The sequence below is a fragment of the Tinamus guttatus genome, unplaced genomic scaffold, assembly GCF_059628265.1.
Source record: "Tinamus guttatus ecotype Peru unplaced genomic scaffold, ASM5962826v1 Tinamus_guttatus_pri_ptg000030l, whole genome shotgun sequence".
Classification (NCBI taxonomy): Eukaryota; Metazoa; Chordata; class Aves; order Tinamiformes; family Tinamidae; genus Tinamus; species Tinamus guttatus.
In genome coordinates, this window is record NW_028288564.1 from 3,658,572 (window position 1) to 3,675,309 (window position 16,738).

At 41.4% G+C, this 16,738-nt stretch overlaps 1 protein-coding gene across 3 annotated transcripts in view; it reads right to left on the reverse strand.

The window, feature by feature from the left end:
* Positions 1–16,394, reverse strand: part of MCF2L (MCF.2 cell line derived transforming sequence like) — a 120,459-nt gene extending 104,065 nt beyond the window's left edge. For all 3 annotated transcript variants that reach the window (XM_088530508.1, XM_088530500.1, XM_088530485.1), the window contains exon 1: positions 16,147–16,394. In XM_088530508.1, the coding sequence (XP_088386634.1) occupies positions 16,147–16,225 (79 nt within the window). In that variant the 5' untranslated portion in view covers positions 16,226–16,394. The remainder of the gene's footprint in view (positions 1–16,146) is intronic.
* Positions 16,395–16,738: the final 344 nt, after the last annotated feature.

Here is a 16,738-nt window from a genome sequence, read left to right on the forward strand (position 1 = left end):
GAAAGATGTAGGATCCACCTCCTCTGTGTCCTGATAAATAGTCGTGTCTTTTATCCGCCCCGTATTATTATCCTTCTACCGTCTGTTTTTGATAGTTCATTGACTTCAGGGTCTGCAGGAACCACACTGAGAAACAGATAAAACCTACAACATAATGACAGCCTAGTTTTCTATCCAAAATGTGCATTAAGCCCCAAGCTTCTGGTTTATGTACAGCAAGAGGAAAGAGGAAAGGAACCACCATGAATGGGTCTTGATAAGGCTTCCCAAAAACATTTAATATGACCTGGAACTCACTTCTCACCCTGGTGCAACTTCCTGCCAGGACTCTGGTAGAAAGACCAACAAGAGCTGGAGGAGCAGCAGGAGCTGGAGGCAGTAGGATTGTCAGCAGAGGAAATATGGCTCTAAGTGCAAGGCGGACGCCAGCCTGCCAGCATGGAGAAGGCAAGTGAGTGAGACGGAAGGATGAGGCAAAGGAGGCTGGACTTAGATAAGGCAATAACTGGAGCAAAAGGAGTATCTTTTTTAGTGAGGCAAGACTATGAGGAGATCTGTTGGAGGGAAGGGAGTCAATAGGGATCAAGCTGGAGCGGCACGGGGGTATGGAAGGAGGAGGGGGACAGAAGGGTGCTGCAAGAGGCATAGTGAGAGGCTGGCTGCAGAACATGGACCCCCGACAGGAGGGCCTGCGTAGAACAAAATTAATGGGCAACCACAGGCAAGGATGGGAATTAACTTCTTGGGGCTCATACAGTGAGAGGAGAGAGAAGCTCTGCCCTGCAAGGGAAATTGCTTCTTTTTTTGCTTGAATTCCCCTGTATCCCCTGTCTGGTGCATGACTGGCTGATACTTCATTTGGATTAGCGAATGCATTAAAGAAAACAGATGAGGAAGATTTGAAATCACCCTATTCGTATTGTATCAACGAAGGAATGTTTCCTACCACACAGGGTGGGAGGAAGATATAGATGAGGATCGAGCAGTGCATATGTGGGAACAAGACATTAGGTTGAGAAACATTCTCATTGCAGTGTATTTTAACATTAGAAGCACTGGCTGTTTAGTACTAGCTAAACTTTAAGCAAGTGTGATGAAACTAAATGAGTCTAATGAAACTAATGAGTCACAATACCTCAATGTGTTACCTACTGTTACATGATTTTATAGATGATGATTTGTGGCCAACAGGGCAAAAAAGGCAAAGCCCTGGGGAAACAAACACAAGTCAGTTGGCAGTCAAATGATACTATATAGCCTCTTGATTTTTCAGGGTGTATGCTTCCACCTGAAGGAAGAATCTTCAGAGCCTGAATATATTCTCATCAGACAAAAGCACAACAACTGATAGCATGTGCAAAGGAGAAAGTCTAAAAATATGTTCCTCACATTAACTTTGCAAATATTATAAATAATAAAAATTAATAACCAGTAAACAACTAAAATGCTCTCTGATAACAATTAAGATAAATAATTTAGCTCTGCAAGAAAAGTTTAGCATGAGTATAGGTTTGTAATTGGAAAAAAATTACATGTGTTTCTTATGACAGCCAGTAAAACACACAACTGCCTTGTGTAATCATGGCTTTTCTTGGTCAGAACGGGACAAATGGCAAACCTTAACAAAAACTGTAGCTCCCAACAGATGGCCTGAAAAAGTTCAAGGAAGTGCATTAACAAAACATTTAAATAAATTGCTTACAGTTCTTCTTACAGTTGAGGCTGATCGCTTACAGGCATTTAAATGTAATTACCAAGGTAATGTACACTTTCGTCTCTAGTTTAAGGAATAATGCTTTTCAGATGTTTTTTCCCTACTTAATTTCAGATTCAGTTACAACAAAATTGTAACTCATTACTGATAACATTCATTGAGCCAGAAAGGAGGAGAAACTTACTGCCTCAGTGAAGTAACAGTAAAATAGTCAAACCAAAAATAACACTTTTAGATATAATCTGTACATTAGGCTTTCAAGGTTATGTCTTTCCAGATCACCATTCTCTCACAGATGTATTTCTTCAGACATGGTGCAAGGTCATATAAAAATACACTCACGCTGTCAAATAAAAATAAGGATGCAAAGGGAAATACAGGATCTAAGTCAAGCACACGTTACACCCGCATCCTATTTACTCACCCTGTGAGTAAAAAGTCTGGTACATAATAATCTCAGTATTGGTTTATACACACTTGCAATCTGAATTTCCCTACTATTTCTAAGGATTTCTAAATTTTCATCTTCAAAGTCTGCTGAAAAAACATTGCTTGAGATACCATGTATTTGTTTAAGACACATGAAGAATTCTGCAAAAACGCTGGGATGAGTGGTATCACATAAAATACGATAGCTTTGGGATCAGTGAAGCAAAATACTGTGTAAAAATGAAATGTATATGAATATTACATGTTAAAATGCAACAGTCTTCAGTTGATGGCAAGGGAGAGGATGAGGAAAAGTCTCACATCTTCCTAATTCATGCAAAAAGGAAACACTATGAGCCTGATACAACACCCACTGAGGCCAAACTAAGATAATCAATGACCTTAAAATTAATTAATCTAAATCTTGACAGAGACATGTGCAAAAAGTCGAGTCTTAGTCCAGCAGCTGGGTTCAATGGACACAGGATCCACCCATATCTCTATAGAAATCAGGTACCCAAACCAACATATTAAATAGTTGAAGAAGCATCTCTACTTTGCAACTTTGCCACTAAACCCAACAGTCAGAATGTTCTACCATAGCATATCCACATAAGATCCGAGGTTAACCAAGAAAACCATCTTCTAAACAGATAACCTGTTTCCTGACTTAGTAACCCAGGAAACACAGCTTGTGGGACTAGAAGTTTCACTGTATCTCACCTGGTTTAACTGCAGAGCACTAACGACAGGACAGTAGTCCCTTTCTCCAGCCCACAGCCATGCACTCCTGAGCCTCCCCTGATACTAGCTCAAAGACTGGGAAGCCACAGGATAAGGCAGGGCAGCCTACAGCTTTGACAGTTCTTTCTTCCCCTCCAAATTTCAACAGTTATCTGTTGAATCAAAGACCTCAACCAATTCAGTGGTTCAGCCAACTTTCTCGTCTGACGTAAGAGTATGAGAAGCCCCAGCTAGATCTAGGCAAAGGAGGAAAGAGTAGGACTACCTCTTTTTTCAGCAACTCAGTTACCTAGCTGACACATAGTTTAAAAACGTACCTTACCTTTAGCTAAGAGTGACTAATTTGATGACTCTAAGGATGCATAGAACAGATCCTCCCAGAAACAGCTCGGAAGCCCTGTTGCTCGGGTCATGTCTGAAGATACTGTCTCTACTGAGTGTCGGAGGAGCCTCACATTGTCTTTACCAGACAAAAATTGGCCTCTGCAAATACCTGCCTACACTAAAATGTCATGAAAAATCATTTCCTCTACCCAGGGAACTGAATTCATCAATTAAACAAAAGCAAGGAAAACCATGCCATTGCAGAAGCACCTTTGCTCCACGGAGAAATTGTAACACAGAAAGCCTTTTCATGGGCTTTCAAAGGTCAGAATATTTGTCAGAGTATTTATTTATAATTTGGAAACAGCATTTTGAAAATTCCTGCCACACTTCCTTCAAGTTATCTAGAAGTAGGTTGGGAGGGTATTCTGCAAGAGTACAAATAGATTAGGAGGCCAAGATTTCTGAAAGAGCAAGCTTCATCTGCATAAAACCAAATGTGGCAGTCATTTTCCAAAATGTTCAAAATTAAGTGAAATGTGGTATTACATTGGCACTTTTGAAAATGTGTATACAATTCTGACTTGTTTTTTACTAAAAAAAAAATCTAGTGTTCAATTTAACTGATTATTTGCTCTTGTCCTGACAATTGAGAGCCAGATAAAATAACTGCAAACAGCATGATAACAGGCTAAAAAAATTCACATGGTCTCTCTTAATAAGGGATGATTTTCTCATTGACCAATTTTTAAAGTGGACAGTGCCAGACAATTATTTCAGCATGTAGACAACTATGTCGCTTCCTGAAGTTTGTTGTTTTGTTTTTCAGTCATGCATCCCATGACATGACAGAAAATTATGTTCTTTTCCTAAATTACTATGCTGTCCTTGTCAGTTGCCTTCAGAAAAAAAAATCAGGATTTATTTTTCAGCAAAGCAGAAATGTTAGACTTTTTCCAGCAAAATCTAATGTCTCCAATCTGTTTTTAGAAATGATATAAAGAACAATTTCAGATAATAATTTGATCAGATAATTTATTCAGACATAGTCTGCACTATCTTTGCAATAAAGGAAAAGTTCATTTTTTTAGAGGCTTACATGGTTCTGAATGTGGCATCTAGAAATAAAGTATGTATTATAAAAAGATGTTCCTAGCAGTCCACTTATTGCTCGATATCAGAAAATGTTTTGTTTGGGGAAATTCGTTTTGTTGATGGGTCATCTAACCTCTGCCAGAGTCTAACAAGCTAATGAAGGGCTGACTTTACACTGTATCAAACCACATTCCTGCATTAAGCATTGCAAAAAAAAATATTTTATGTCACTTCCAATTAGTTTCTCAAAAACTGTTACAAAGTTGAAAGCTAGAAGTTGGAGCAAAAATGGATTTTCATATCATACTACAGCTGACATCGGCAACTGAAGTGAAGAAAAAGGCTGGCAACAGACCCAGATACCCAGGTTTAACCATCACCAAACATCTGTCACCTGGGCTATCTCTAGGCATGTGTGTGACTTCACTGGGCTGCCACCCTAGCCATTCCCTGATTGTATCAGGGAAGAGCCGTACATGCGCACCAAGTCCTCCCTCACCCTGCTCCTTCCCTGCATCCTTGAGAAAGGAACCCAAGCTGCTGGGCTGGACATGAGCCCCAGCAGGCTGCAGCAGGTCTCCCATCCCCATAAAGAGGGGACCAAGGCACCCTGGGAGGCATAAGCGCTTTCCTCTCCCAGTAAGAGTAGGCAGAGCTAGAAAAAACTAATTGAGGACTACTGAAGAGTCCCGTGCAACCCTTATGCACTAATGTGCCTGACCTCACTTCATGCTAGGAATGTTCTTCCCTCATCAATTGCAACACGCTTCTCTGGTGTTTCCCTTTTTCAGTGTCCAATATAGATGGCAAGTTACTTGAGGCAGGGAGCTGTCAAGAACAGTATAGTTTATCTGTAAAAAGTGAGGCTGGCTGTGCAGAGCTATATTCAATAACAAAAATAGAAAAAAACAGATGACCAGCCTTTAAAACAAACATAGTTTCATTTATTCATAGCTTAGTAACTTACTAATTCATTATTAAATGTGTTATTCCAACACACTTCTAAAACCAGCTTTCACTGTCAAAAAAATCTATTTCTAGTAGCACGAACAGTTCAAACTAAGCTTTTTCCCCATAAGTATTTCATGAACGCAATGGTAATTTTCAAAGCTGGATATTTCAAGGATTAATTATGCTGTAAAATTAGATCTGATACTTTTAATAACTCCTTCCTGAATAATTCATATTTGAATAAATTGGAGTTAGTGCAGTTGTCTGTGAGGCACTGCGAGCTCCAGACAAGGAAAGGCCTCTGCAGTGAGGGAGGCCGCACAGAGCTGTATGAGTGTGGGCAGGACCCAGGGCCTGCGACCCTGCACAGAACCCAACACAGCCCAGGCTTCTTGTGCAGCAGAGCTGCACACACAGCAGAACTGAGCAGATGGCTGAATCTTTTTCTTCTTATCCTACATGCTAAGTCTGTAGGCTCCACAAAAGCTAATGGACAAAAGTAGTCCCTATGCAACTGCTCCACAGTTGATCTGCTGCCAGAAAGAAGGAATAGCGAGAAGGGAGATGAAAGAGTGGAGAGTGAGTGCACAACTTGCCTTATTTCCTTTTCTTCCTTTATGTCTTGAAAGCTGAGTAAACTGGATTTGTGCCTATTTATTGTCATAGGGCTAATTAAATATACCTGCCATGTGTCACACACCTTGCATGGAAGCGTGCAGACTGGTGTCAGACTGGCCAGGCTGCAGTTCAAGCGCTGTGGTGATAAAGAACGAGCGGGAAGACTCTTCTCTGGCACCACTGTCTGCACTCACTCTCCTCTCAGGTGGGCACTACAGCACAGAGCAAGCAGTGACCCTGCAGCAGGAGCAAGGCTGACATAGAATCATAGAATCACAGAATCATTAAGGTTGGAAGGAACCTCCTGAGATCATCTAGTCCAACCCCCCTGCACACGCAGGGTCACCTAGAGCACATGGCACAGGACTGCATCCAAGTGGGTTTTGAAGATCTCCAGAGAAGGAGATTCCACAACCTCTTTTGGCAACCTGTTCCAGTGCTCTGTCACCCTCACTGTTAAAGTATTTTTCCTTAAGTTCCCGTGGAACTTTTGGTGTTTCAGTTTGTGGCCATTATCTCTGACATCTGAAAGGTCAGAGCTACTTGATGGGAAAGGAACTCCTCAGGGAAAATGTGGGAACAGGAGGGACGACTTTGAGTTGGGAGTGCCAAATGGTTAACACCCAGATTCCTTCCTGCCCTGGCGACCATACTTCTGGACTATCTCAAATACCTGTATTTCCCTTCAAACCATTTTGTCTCCATCTGAACTCTTGCCCTCCATAGGGGATAAAAAATTTAAACTCTTCTTCCTCTCATCAGCTCCAAGAGAGCTCCCTGCAGCATAATATAAATCCCAGAGTCACTAAACTGAAAGAGCTATCCCATCTTCAGAGTCGGGGGGAGGGGGAAGAAAAGTAAAAATAACATTAGATAAAACCGTGAGTACTTGATTTGTGTCCAAATTTTAAAGGAAAAAGTTTGTTCCCACCTTTCTGAATGCTCGATGGGCACTGAAATACTACTGTAAATTAGAACACTGCCAAGCTCACTGTGCAAAATTAACATAGCATTTAATGCATGCTTTCACTCTCCTGATGGCAGTCCTCTGTGGTATGCACCTTTGTCATTCCCTGTCAGACCTTCAGAAATGTAAGCAACTGCTTTAAAAAACAATTATACCTGCCATGCTGAAATAACTCATCTTCTGCCTTTGCGCAAGTGCTGCGAAGAGAAGCTGTGTCTATAAATAGCCCTGTCTGGGCTGCGTGCTCTCACAGCAACCCAAGCACATTGTTTTTGAAGGAACTCACTGCGAGACAGTGACACCACAGAAGTCAGCAGCAGATTGCATCGCCCTTGAAGGTGAGAGGCACGTACAGTGCAAGCTGCGGGGAAGAAATGAGGAGGAGACTTGGAAGAGGAAACTTATGAATGTATACAATTAGAAAAGTTAGACTCTATGTGTTGATTTATATTTGTTCTTACCTTTATTTCATAAATTACTTCACAAGTGATTTGGCTGCTGTGGAGGTGACCAACTTCCCCTGTCAGCTGCTGACCACAAACAACTTCAATGACGTCCTCTTCCTCTCTCTAACGCGCTAAGACTCTCTTTGCCTTTAAAAGACTCTTTCCTTTTAAAGACGAAATTCCAAAGTGCATCCTACAGGTCACTTGCAGCCTCAACCGGCTTTCCACAGAGCCAAGAAGGAGAAGTTTTGATTGTGGTTGTCTCAGCATCACAGCAAATGTCTGGGAACTGAGCAGACTAGAGCGGTCTGATAATCACAGCCTGGCATCTGCTCAAGCATGAATTAAGTAATGATGATGAATTTTCATCACTCTTGTGATTCTGTGTATATAGGTCACATTACATCACAACTATTAAACATAAAGCTATTGTGCTTCACTCATATTTTATGATGGGGCCCCCAGCTTCATGTCCTACTAAATGACTATGAGCAAAACATCAAGAACACTTTTTTATACCTTCTAGTTTCTGTCAGCTCTTTTCTCATCCAAACTGCACAACCAAGCACATGCTTTGTTTCCTTCCCTCATTTTCTTTTTCTCCTGCTTCCACCATTCTACAGTCCTCGAAGCTGGGAAAACCCCCTTTCTTTCCCTCCCTCGAACGCAGACATGCTTTTTCCTCTGTTTCACTGAATGCTTGTGTGGGAGCTTTTCTTTTGTTCCGAAGTATTTTTACAAGAATACACTACATATAAATGTACTTTGTCAGTACAAAGATTATGCTTAATCTCTGAATAAAATTTGTGTCAAAAAGTGAAAGGGTAAGTAAACATTGAGCTTCTTTTTGTTAAGCCAGTTGGGTAATAATAATAAAGTCACAGACTTATTCAGAAGCTGAAATCAAGAGTTAGTGAAAGAATTATCTGTTTGGAGAGAGGAGGATAAATTAGATATCAGTGAGAAGGGATAGGAAGAGGTGAAGTTTTGCGCTGTCACACAGAACATGTACCGCTGAATTTAGACACTTCTTAGAGGTAAGCAGGGAATCTAGCTCTTAGTTTTCATCCTTCCAAATGAGTTGTCTCATTCTTCACCACACTGAATTTGAAAATTGAAGATACTGAGATAATGGAAATAGATAACAATCAGTTCAATTATAGATATTACCAACCTCAGTGGGGCAGATTACAGAGCCTTGGGGAACATCAGGAGGAGGAGGAGAGACTTGTGTCCTATCTGTCTAGGGTGCCTAATTTTACTGCTCTCATAAAAAATCACAATCCTTTGGTTTGACACAGCCTTTTCCAATACAGTTTTTACAGCAGAGAGTAATAAATGCCAGGCAAATAATGCAAGAGGAAACAAATGAGTCACACAACAAACTGGTTTGTTTAGTGTACTGCCTTAGCCAGAAGTTGATTCAAGGTTGAATTTGAAAAATGACTGCTACAACGGGCATAAGAAGTGAATTAAAAAGCCCTGGGTATATGGACGGACAGTCAGCAGCCTAAGACAAAATACTGACCAGAATAAAGCTCCTGGCCCAGTTGAGAAGCCAGAGACAGGACTGTTTACTGAGAGGTTGTAATTTATCATTTAATGTTTTTAATAACATAGGCTGTGGCCCGAAACTCATTTTTAGAATCAGCCCTAGGCATTCATGTTGTTTTGTTTATATCAAATACCTTTTTCTATTATATGTAAAACCACTATACTTTAAATTAATTTGATCATAGGAAGGAGCTGAAAGACCCATTTCTGCCTTCTGACAACAGCTGAAAAATATAAAAGAATAGTCACTGGCACAGTCACTTCTAGATGCATTTTCAGCATGCTACAACAAGTGGTGAAGACCAAAAAGGCTTTTAGCAACTCTGATACGTACATTGTACTATGCTATATCACCTTGTCACAACTTGAGCAACACACTGTCTTTGCACTTGTCCACTTTATCTTTAAAGCACTTCAACTGCCTAAGACTCCTTTACACTGGCTTCTCCCGAGCACTAATATGCTGTCATAGGAAGATCATAGAATCATATAATGCTTAAGGTTGGAAGGGACCTCTAGAGGTCTTCTAGTCCAACCCCCCTGCACACGCAGGGTCACCTAGAGCACGTGGCACAGGACTGCATCCAAGCGGGTTTTGAAGATACCTGTGTTGGGGAATGCCTACCACAGTGCCTTTCTATCTGAACTTATACCTATGCAGAAATGCACAGCCAGGCCTGTGTTTTGTGTGCTAAAGCTCAATATTTCTCCATTGCACCGCTAGATTCACCAAGTCTCACCCCCTGCTGCTCAAAAGAACTCTGTAGGAAAGACAGCAGCCAGAACAGCACCTGAGATCATCACTCCATGCTCTTTGTACACAGCTCAAAAAGCACTTCACATCAGTCATCAGGAAATTCAAATAATTAATATTCAAAAAGATGAAGAAATACTGACACAGAGAGAAAAATCTAGGATATAACTAATGTACAAGTTGCTGCAAACAAGAGTATCTATAGTCTGGGATTGCCTGGGTTGGGTAGTAAGTTGATCTCCAAGATAATGACAATTCTGTCTTTCTACCTGTCCCCAAGATTATTTCTAAGTAAGTGCACTGTTTCTAAATGCTGCTGGTGAAGGCAGGGCTGGACTATCTGACAGTTCCTCTCAACCCCAAAGCCTGTGTTTCTGTGCCTGGTGAGGCAGGTGACTCACTCCAAACTGGAGCTATGCAGTACGGCTAACTGAGGAATTTACAGTGCCGTCAAAATAGCTAACATGATCTTTCAGACTTACCACAAGAGACCCACAAGTGATTAATCCATGTAAATGCATCCAAGATCCTATTCCTTCTGTCTGAAATAAAAGCGTATCTGTCTGGCATTTAACAGAACAAGAGAAAAGAAATAGAGAACAAAAATAAATGTCTGGCATTGCCAGACTTTCTGCAATAGCAGGTTGAAATTTTCAGTTGAAATGCATTGTCTCAAATACCTCCAAATCTTAAAAAGTCATCTCAGAAATGGCAGATTTCAAGTCTCTCTCGTAGCTCCCTTCATCTGTTGCGTTACAGGAGGAGGTGAGTGACCAAACTCCTGCTTCCTGGCTTTGCCTGGCGTGTCGCTGAGGGCAAACAGTGCCTTGAATACAATGCAGCCCGTGTTACTTGTCACACCTCTTTCCCTACGTTGCACTGTTACTCTTCCACAGAAATCCTGTTATTTGATATGCATGAGGCAATCTTATGGCTTGGTTCTCTTAGGCTATAGGTGTGCCAGGCTGCTGTGCCAGGGAGCTGTGCCAAGAAAGTATTCTGAGTCATGATAATAAAAGTGTATCAAATACATATTTTTTTTTCTTCAGTATCACTAGCTACACTGTTCAGCCAGAGCTTTCCTATTTGAAGTACAAGTTTGATGTATCAAGAGCCCATATGCCGAAAGGAAGACTTACAGTTACTTATCCTATGATTATATAAAAAGCTACTCTGCATGTGCCATTATTTATTGTTTTATGATATTTTGCCTCATCCAGTTTGTCTGTTCAGAGATATCTACCTAGATTTCAGTTTTCCCACCGTAATTCAGTGGTTGCAATTAAAACCACACAGTGGTTTACATCAGTGAAAGACATAAGAGATGTCGTTACCGTAGACAAACAGTCTCCAAAATTCCACACGAAGATAACGTCAGCTGAGCAATTTCTTTTCTTTTTTTATTTTATCATGTATAATAAAGAACAAAGCCTGTTGAGCTGATACTTCCTGGGATGCATTTTTAAGCAACATTAATTGGACTACAAAATAAAACTTAACCTCAATTTTAATGAAAATCATTTTCATCAGAATAGCCAAGGCAGCTCTCTTAATAATGACAAGACCATTGTCAGCTCTGAACCTTTCCCCTACCAGCTTCACTAGCTCTGGCTGTTCTGGGGGTAAGACAAAGATTTGGAGCATGAATCTAATAAGAAACAGATGAAATGTAGCTGCATATGGAAACCCTAGCACTGTTTGTATCAAATATGAGCAAACCACTCCAAACTAATTTGGGTCTGTTCAATTGTATCTATCTCTCACCCTTACTATTGATTTTTTAACCTCATGATGATAAGAAGAGCATACCTAGATAGAGCATGTCTGTCCACTCTGGCCTGGGTAATCAGAGGTATCTTTTATGTTTCAGCTCAACACGGAGACAGAAGAGCTGGCAGGAGGGACAGCAAGTGACACCAGCGTAACTCACCACTGCCAAATGACATCTGGACACAGCAGATAAGCAAGTGACCTACAGATTTCAGAGCACTCAGCTGGGCCTTCTCAAATCCACCATTTTTGAAGAAACCAAAGTTGCCAATTAATCATTTATTGCCCTTTGTACTTTGCCTGCCTGCCAAATTAACAGGCACGCAGAGCACTCTGGTGCTCAGACAAAGGTTTTTTTGGATTCCCAAACTGGAAGATCAAGTGAACTGAGAACTGACACTGAAAGTGTAAGAAAGAAGAGGCCAGTCTGTGGTGGCCACTTGACCTCACACTTGTCTTCCCTTCCCCTTCCTCCCCAACGAAGGATGAATTAATCACCCCTCGCCCAGTGGCAACAAGTGAAACGACCTTTGGAGCCTGACTGAGATGCAATCTGAGACCCATCCTAGCACACACTACTTAGCACAAGAGAAGTGGAAGAAAGTAGGAATGGAGAGGTTGTAGGCAAAACCTCCATGCCTTGAGGGTGCCTTGAGGTGGCTGTTGCTCCTGGCAATAAGATATCAGTACACCACAGTTAGGTGGCGAGTCCATTCCTCCTACATCTGTTCCTGATTTTTCAAGATAGTGAGCCTCCTTCAAAACTCAAAGCAATAGTAATAAAAAGAGCCTTCTAATGGAAGTGTGAAGTTTGGGCCCAAATCGTGTGACAAAGTCTGGAGCTACTGAAAACGCACTGAAGCTGAAATGTCTAAGCAATACTGCTTGTACTTCAAATATTAACACTACACACATGTTTACTAAGGAACTACATACACATTTACTGACTTTGATTTGCAGATGTGCTTTCTGCAGAGTGTTGAAATTCTGTTCAAGGAAAGGAAACAGATGGTAGCTGTAATAATGGCACCTTTCCAAGGTGGAGGGAAACCATTAGTGGGGTTACCACAGGCTTAAATCTGGGAATCTCAGATTTCCATGGCCTATTTGCAGGAATTAGATGACACCGTAACAGCAAGGCTTCCGAGCTCAAAGCTGAGGCAAACGCAAGAAGTAAGTGATAGAAAGAGTTACTGCCATAAGGCGCTTTCTGTATCAGAGCAAATGGCATCCTGAGGAGATAAAACACATCATACAGCGTTATAGATAATATGTAAGATCCCATACCACACGTTTATAATCTGAGGCTTCAATCCTGTCAGATGCTGCTCCACAAGGAGGTGAAGTTCTGGCCGTAAACAGCAATTTATGGAATAGGGTCTAGCTTAGCAAAGCCACGGAACTGAGTAGGTGATAGAGAAGACTATGGGGAACTGAACAAAAATGCTATATGCAATTACTCATCAAAAAAAGAAACAGGGATAAAAAACAGGATAAAGATGTTTTAGTATCAATAATTATTTCATTGTTAACAAAAACGATAATGAAAAGAAACAGGCAAATATAGATCATTTCTTTAAATCACTTCAGTCTTGTTTGAGGGAATTAGATAAAAACAATAGTCTGGTCATCTGAGTCCAAGAGGTCTTTTGATAGGGAAATCACTGGCAAAACTGAGGAGCGTATGTGGGAAAACCAAAAATAAGATGTCATGGGAGCACCCTCATTGGAGAGGGAGCTTGGAGAGCACTTCATACTGCAGAGCAGAAGCAAGCAGAGCAGGAATACGGAGAGTGTGGACAATCATGCTATAAAACGAAGAAGCAGAGAATATGATCTTAACAGTAGCATTTGGCCAGAACAAGAGGAAGATATTGTAGGTATCTGTGAGGACAAAGTGGAGCTAAACAAGATGAGAAATAATTGAAGATTTGCTAGAGAAATCTGTCCAGATTCTCTAAATGTGGCAGAGGGAGGCACTTACATGGATCTGTGGGAGAACCGTGCATGTATAAGGGACTAAAAAAAGAGGACAGTCATTTGTGTAGGTGCAGGTTTGGATACCAAGAGGTTGCAAGTCTTAGTAAATGAGAATTTACATGGAGCTGAAGGAGCAGAAAGGCTGCTGAGGAAAGTGCTTTTGTGGCCATACTAAACAAGCAGCTCCAATGGCTGCATTGGAGACAGGCCAACACACGGAACCTGCTAGAGGGACAGATGCTAGAGGCAGAAGGAACAAACAGCAGAAAGAAACAAATAGCAAAAAAAGATTACGGGCTGCAAAACAGATTTACCCCACCTAACCTCCCACATGCAGAAGATGTGAGGGCAGAAATTCAGCTACTCCAGGCTTTCCCCAGTCACAGGACAGACATAGGCACCGTGAAGGGCGCAGGAGTGAATGGCCTTGTGAAGGTGCCCATTTCCCTCATTTCACCATACACGGACTGTGCTGGATCTCTTCTGACTCCGTGTTTCAGACATCTAAAGCTAGGTGGGATAAATCTCAGCCCACCTGCCAGGTGCATCATTCAGAGAGACAGCAAAGGAATAGGAATATTCTTTACCTGGGGTCTCTGAAAAGAGAAAATCTATTGACCTCTGAAGGTGAACAGCTGTGTTATGGGACTGCAGTAGGGAAATCTCTGCATTTCAATTACTTGTGAGCAGAGTGCTATTAACAATGGGCTTTAAAAAAAGCTGCACATAATCTTGGGCTGCTAAGGGATCATATTTGTTTGCAAAGGGATCTTGCCAAGAGAGAGGTGGCTGTGAAGCCATATGAGCTGATAATTTGACTCAAATGTAGAGTGCAGTGAAAGAACAAAAAATACCAACAGAGAAACAGTCTAAGGAACCTGGAAGGAACAAAGGGGAAAAAAAAAAGGAAAAAGGAAATACATTTTAACTTGAAACAGGGTTACCTATAAATATAACTACTGCCTGTAGCAAATAAGATAACAAGTGGCTTTGGTTAGAGAATGCCTACACAGGGGCTACACAGAGGAAAAGAGAGAGGAGATGGAGAGGAGAGGGAGAGGGAAGAATCAGTTAGACCATCTACATATGAAAGTGCCAGCTCCTTTTTTGGGAAAGACGTGAAAGTTTAACAAGCTAAAAGGCAACACACAGAGCCTGCCAGCAAGTGTGAAAATAGCACTTGGGACCACTGGTGGCTTGTTCACAGTGGCACTGGTGCTGCGGGTCCCAGCACATACATCTGCACAGCCGAGACCTGGGCAGCATCACGGGTGCATCCAGCCTCTGCCAGGCTAGAGGCTCATTATATATCAATTTGCTAAGAAAAGCCTCCCACATTACCCACCAATTCCATCATGCATTGTTATAATTATCCTACTTCACAAAAACAACAGCTACAGTTTTAAGGAAGGGAAGAAATGCTGCATGCATTATTAAAATAAGCTGCACAAGGCAGCAGGCACTAGCAAATATCAGACAGGCTTTCTTCTTAGCTGAAAATTCAGAAAATGAAAACACACGATAAAACAATATCCAAGCATTTAATACAGAAATATTTCTGCACATGAGATGATATCTAGGAGAAAAGTGCATACAAAAAGCAATAAAGCAGAAAATAATGTGTAGAGTGACCTTTACTTGAAATTTAATATTTTTCCTCTTCAGATTAAGTCTTGCATTTTGCCCCTCAAAAAATGTTATTAAGGTAAAACAAAGACCTCCTCTGTCCAGGAAAACTGATGCTGCTAAGTCATCCATTTCACATTTGTCATTTAATCTATCTGTTCATTAGACTACAGCATCAGCCATTTTGCTAATTATCCCCTTGCATCACAAATTGAAAAAGCTGAAAAAATCAGTCATTTTTAGGAAACACTGGCCCTAGGGAAAAGGGAAGAAGGAAAAATCCAAGTTTTGATATTGCAATAAATAATACCTTGAAAAGTCTGCATCAGGAACCCATCAGTTTGCCTTATATGAGAAGATGCAAGACTTCTGACACATGCCAACAGGCTAAGAATAAATGGCAAAAGAAACAGTTTCAAAGGATGCAAAAAACACCTCTCTTCTCTTTCTAGGTAACTTTAATTCTGGATCATGCTCACATTTCTGCATGAACAACAGACAAGAAACAATCCAAAATCTAATCACAAAGCACCTTATTCTATGCTGCTGTTCGGCTATAGTTTTGAACATACAAACATTTACATTTTGAAGAAAAAAAGAAATTTTGTCAGAAATTATAATAATCTTTTTACAATGTTAAAACTATTTGAGTAGAGCTACTGCAGTTTTAAAATCCATTCCGATGTAAAACTCAATTTACCACGATTAATGCATTCAATCTTCATTCTCATTAAAGTGCAATTTAGATCCACCTAAAATACTGGTTTCAGTGCCTCGCAGTTATCTGGTCTCTTCATTGCTTCGTATTAGATCAGCTTTACATGCCAGGTTTGTAATTCCCGTACTTCTTAGTCAGAGTTCTTAGTCAGAGTCAGAGGCAGAAAAAATGAAACAAGACCTTCTTAAAGTATTTGACTGGGCTAACAGCTACTCAAAACTAGAAACCTATTCAAGAGAACCTCTAAAGGTGGCCTCATGAATATCTAAGCATTAAAAATGTCAATTAGTATAAATGAAAGTTTAACCCTGTGACAAAAGCTCTTAACATTTTCTTTCCTATTAATGCAAACATGTATAAAGAATGCTAGTCAGATTGCCAGGATTTTTTAAAATCCTATAAAATCACTAACACCATCGACACAACACATTATTTAAGACCAGCAGCTCCTCCTACCAGTGCACTGGGAAACCGCATTTAATCTTTGCATCAGTTCTTCCAGGGCCATTTCTTCAGTTTTCAGCCAGCCTCTCATTCTCTGATAAAACAAAAAGAATCCACAGCAAACATGTTCCCCCTGGTCCAAGAATGAAGGGGGAGAAAAAAATCTACAGCAGTGCTTTGCAGCCCTGCATTTCAATTACTCCGCACAGATTCCCTATGAGCACAAAAGGAGGGAGAAGTGCACGCTCGCTCCTGGCAGTGCCCGGCTGAGGCGGATGCTGCTCGAAGCCCGGAGTCATGAATGTTAATTACAGCAGGAGCACTTAAAACTTCTCTCCCCTCCTCTGTGCACGGGCTTGCCCGCCGTGGAGCCCTCCGAGGGCAGGATTAACGGGCCGCATTGGTTAGCGAGGGTATCGCAAAGCTCTCCCCGCCCGCAGCAGGCGCCGCCACGGGCTGCGCGCGATCCCCAGCGCGCCGGGGAGGCAGCGAGCGCTGCGAGCCCGCACACAGCAGCATCCTCGCCCGACGGGAACGCGGGCTCCTTTTCACCTTCCTGTCAGTTTGCTGCGGCCTGAGGAGCCGGGGAGGAAATTTCTCGCTC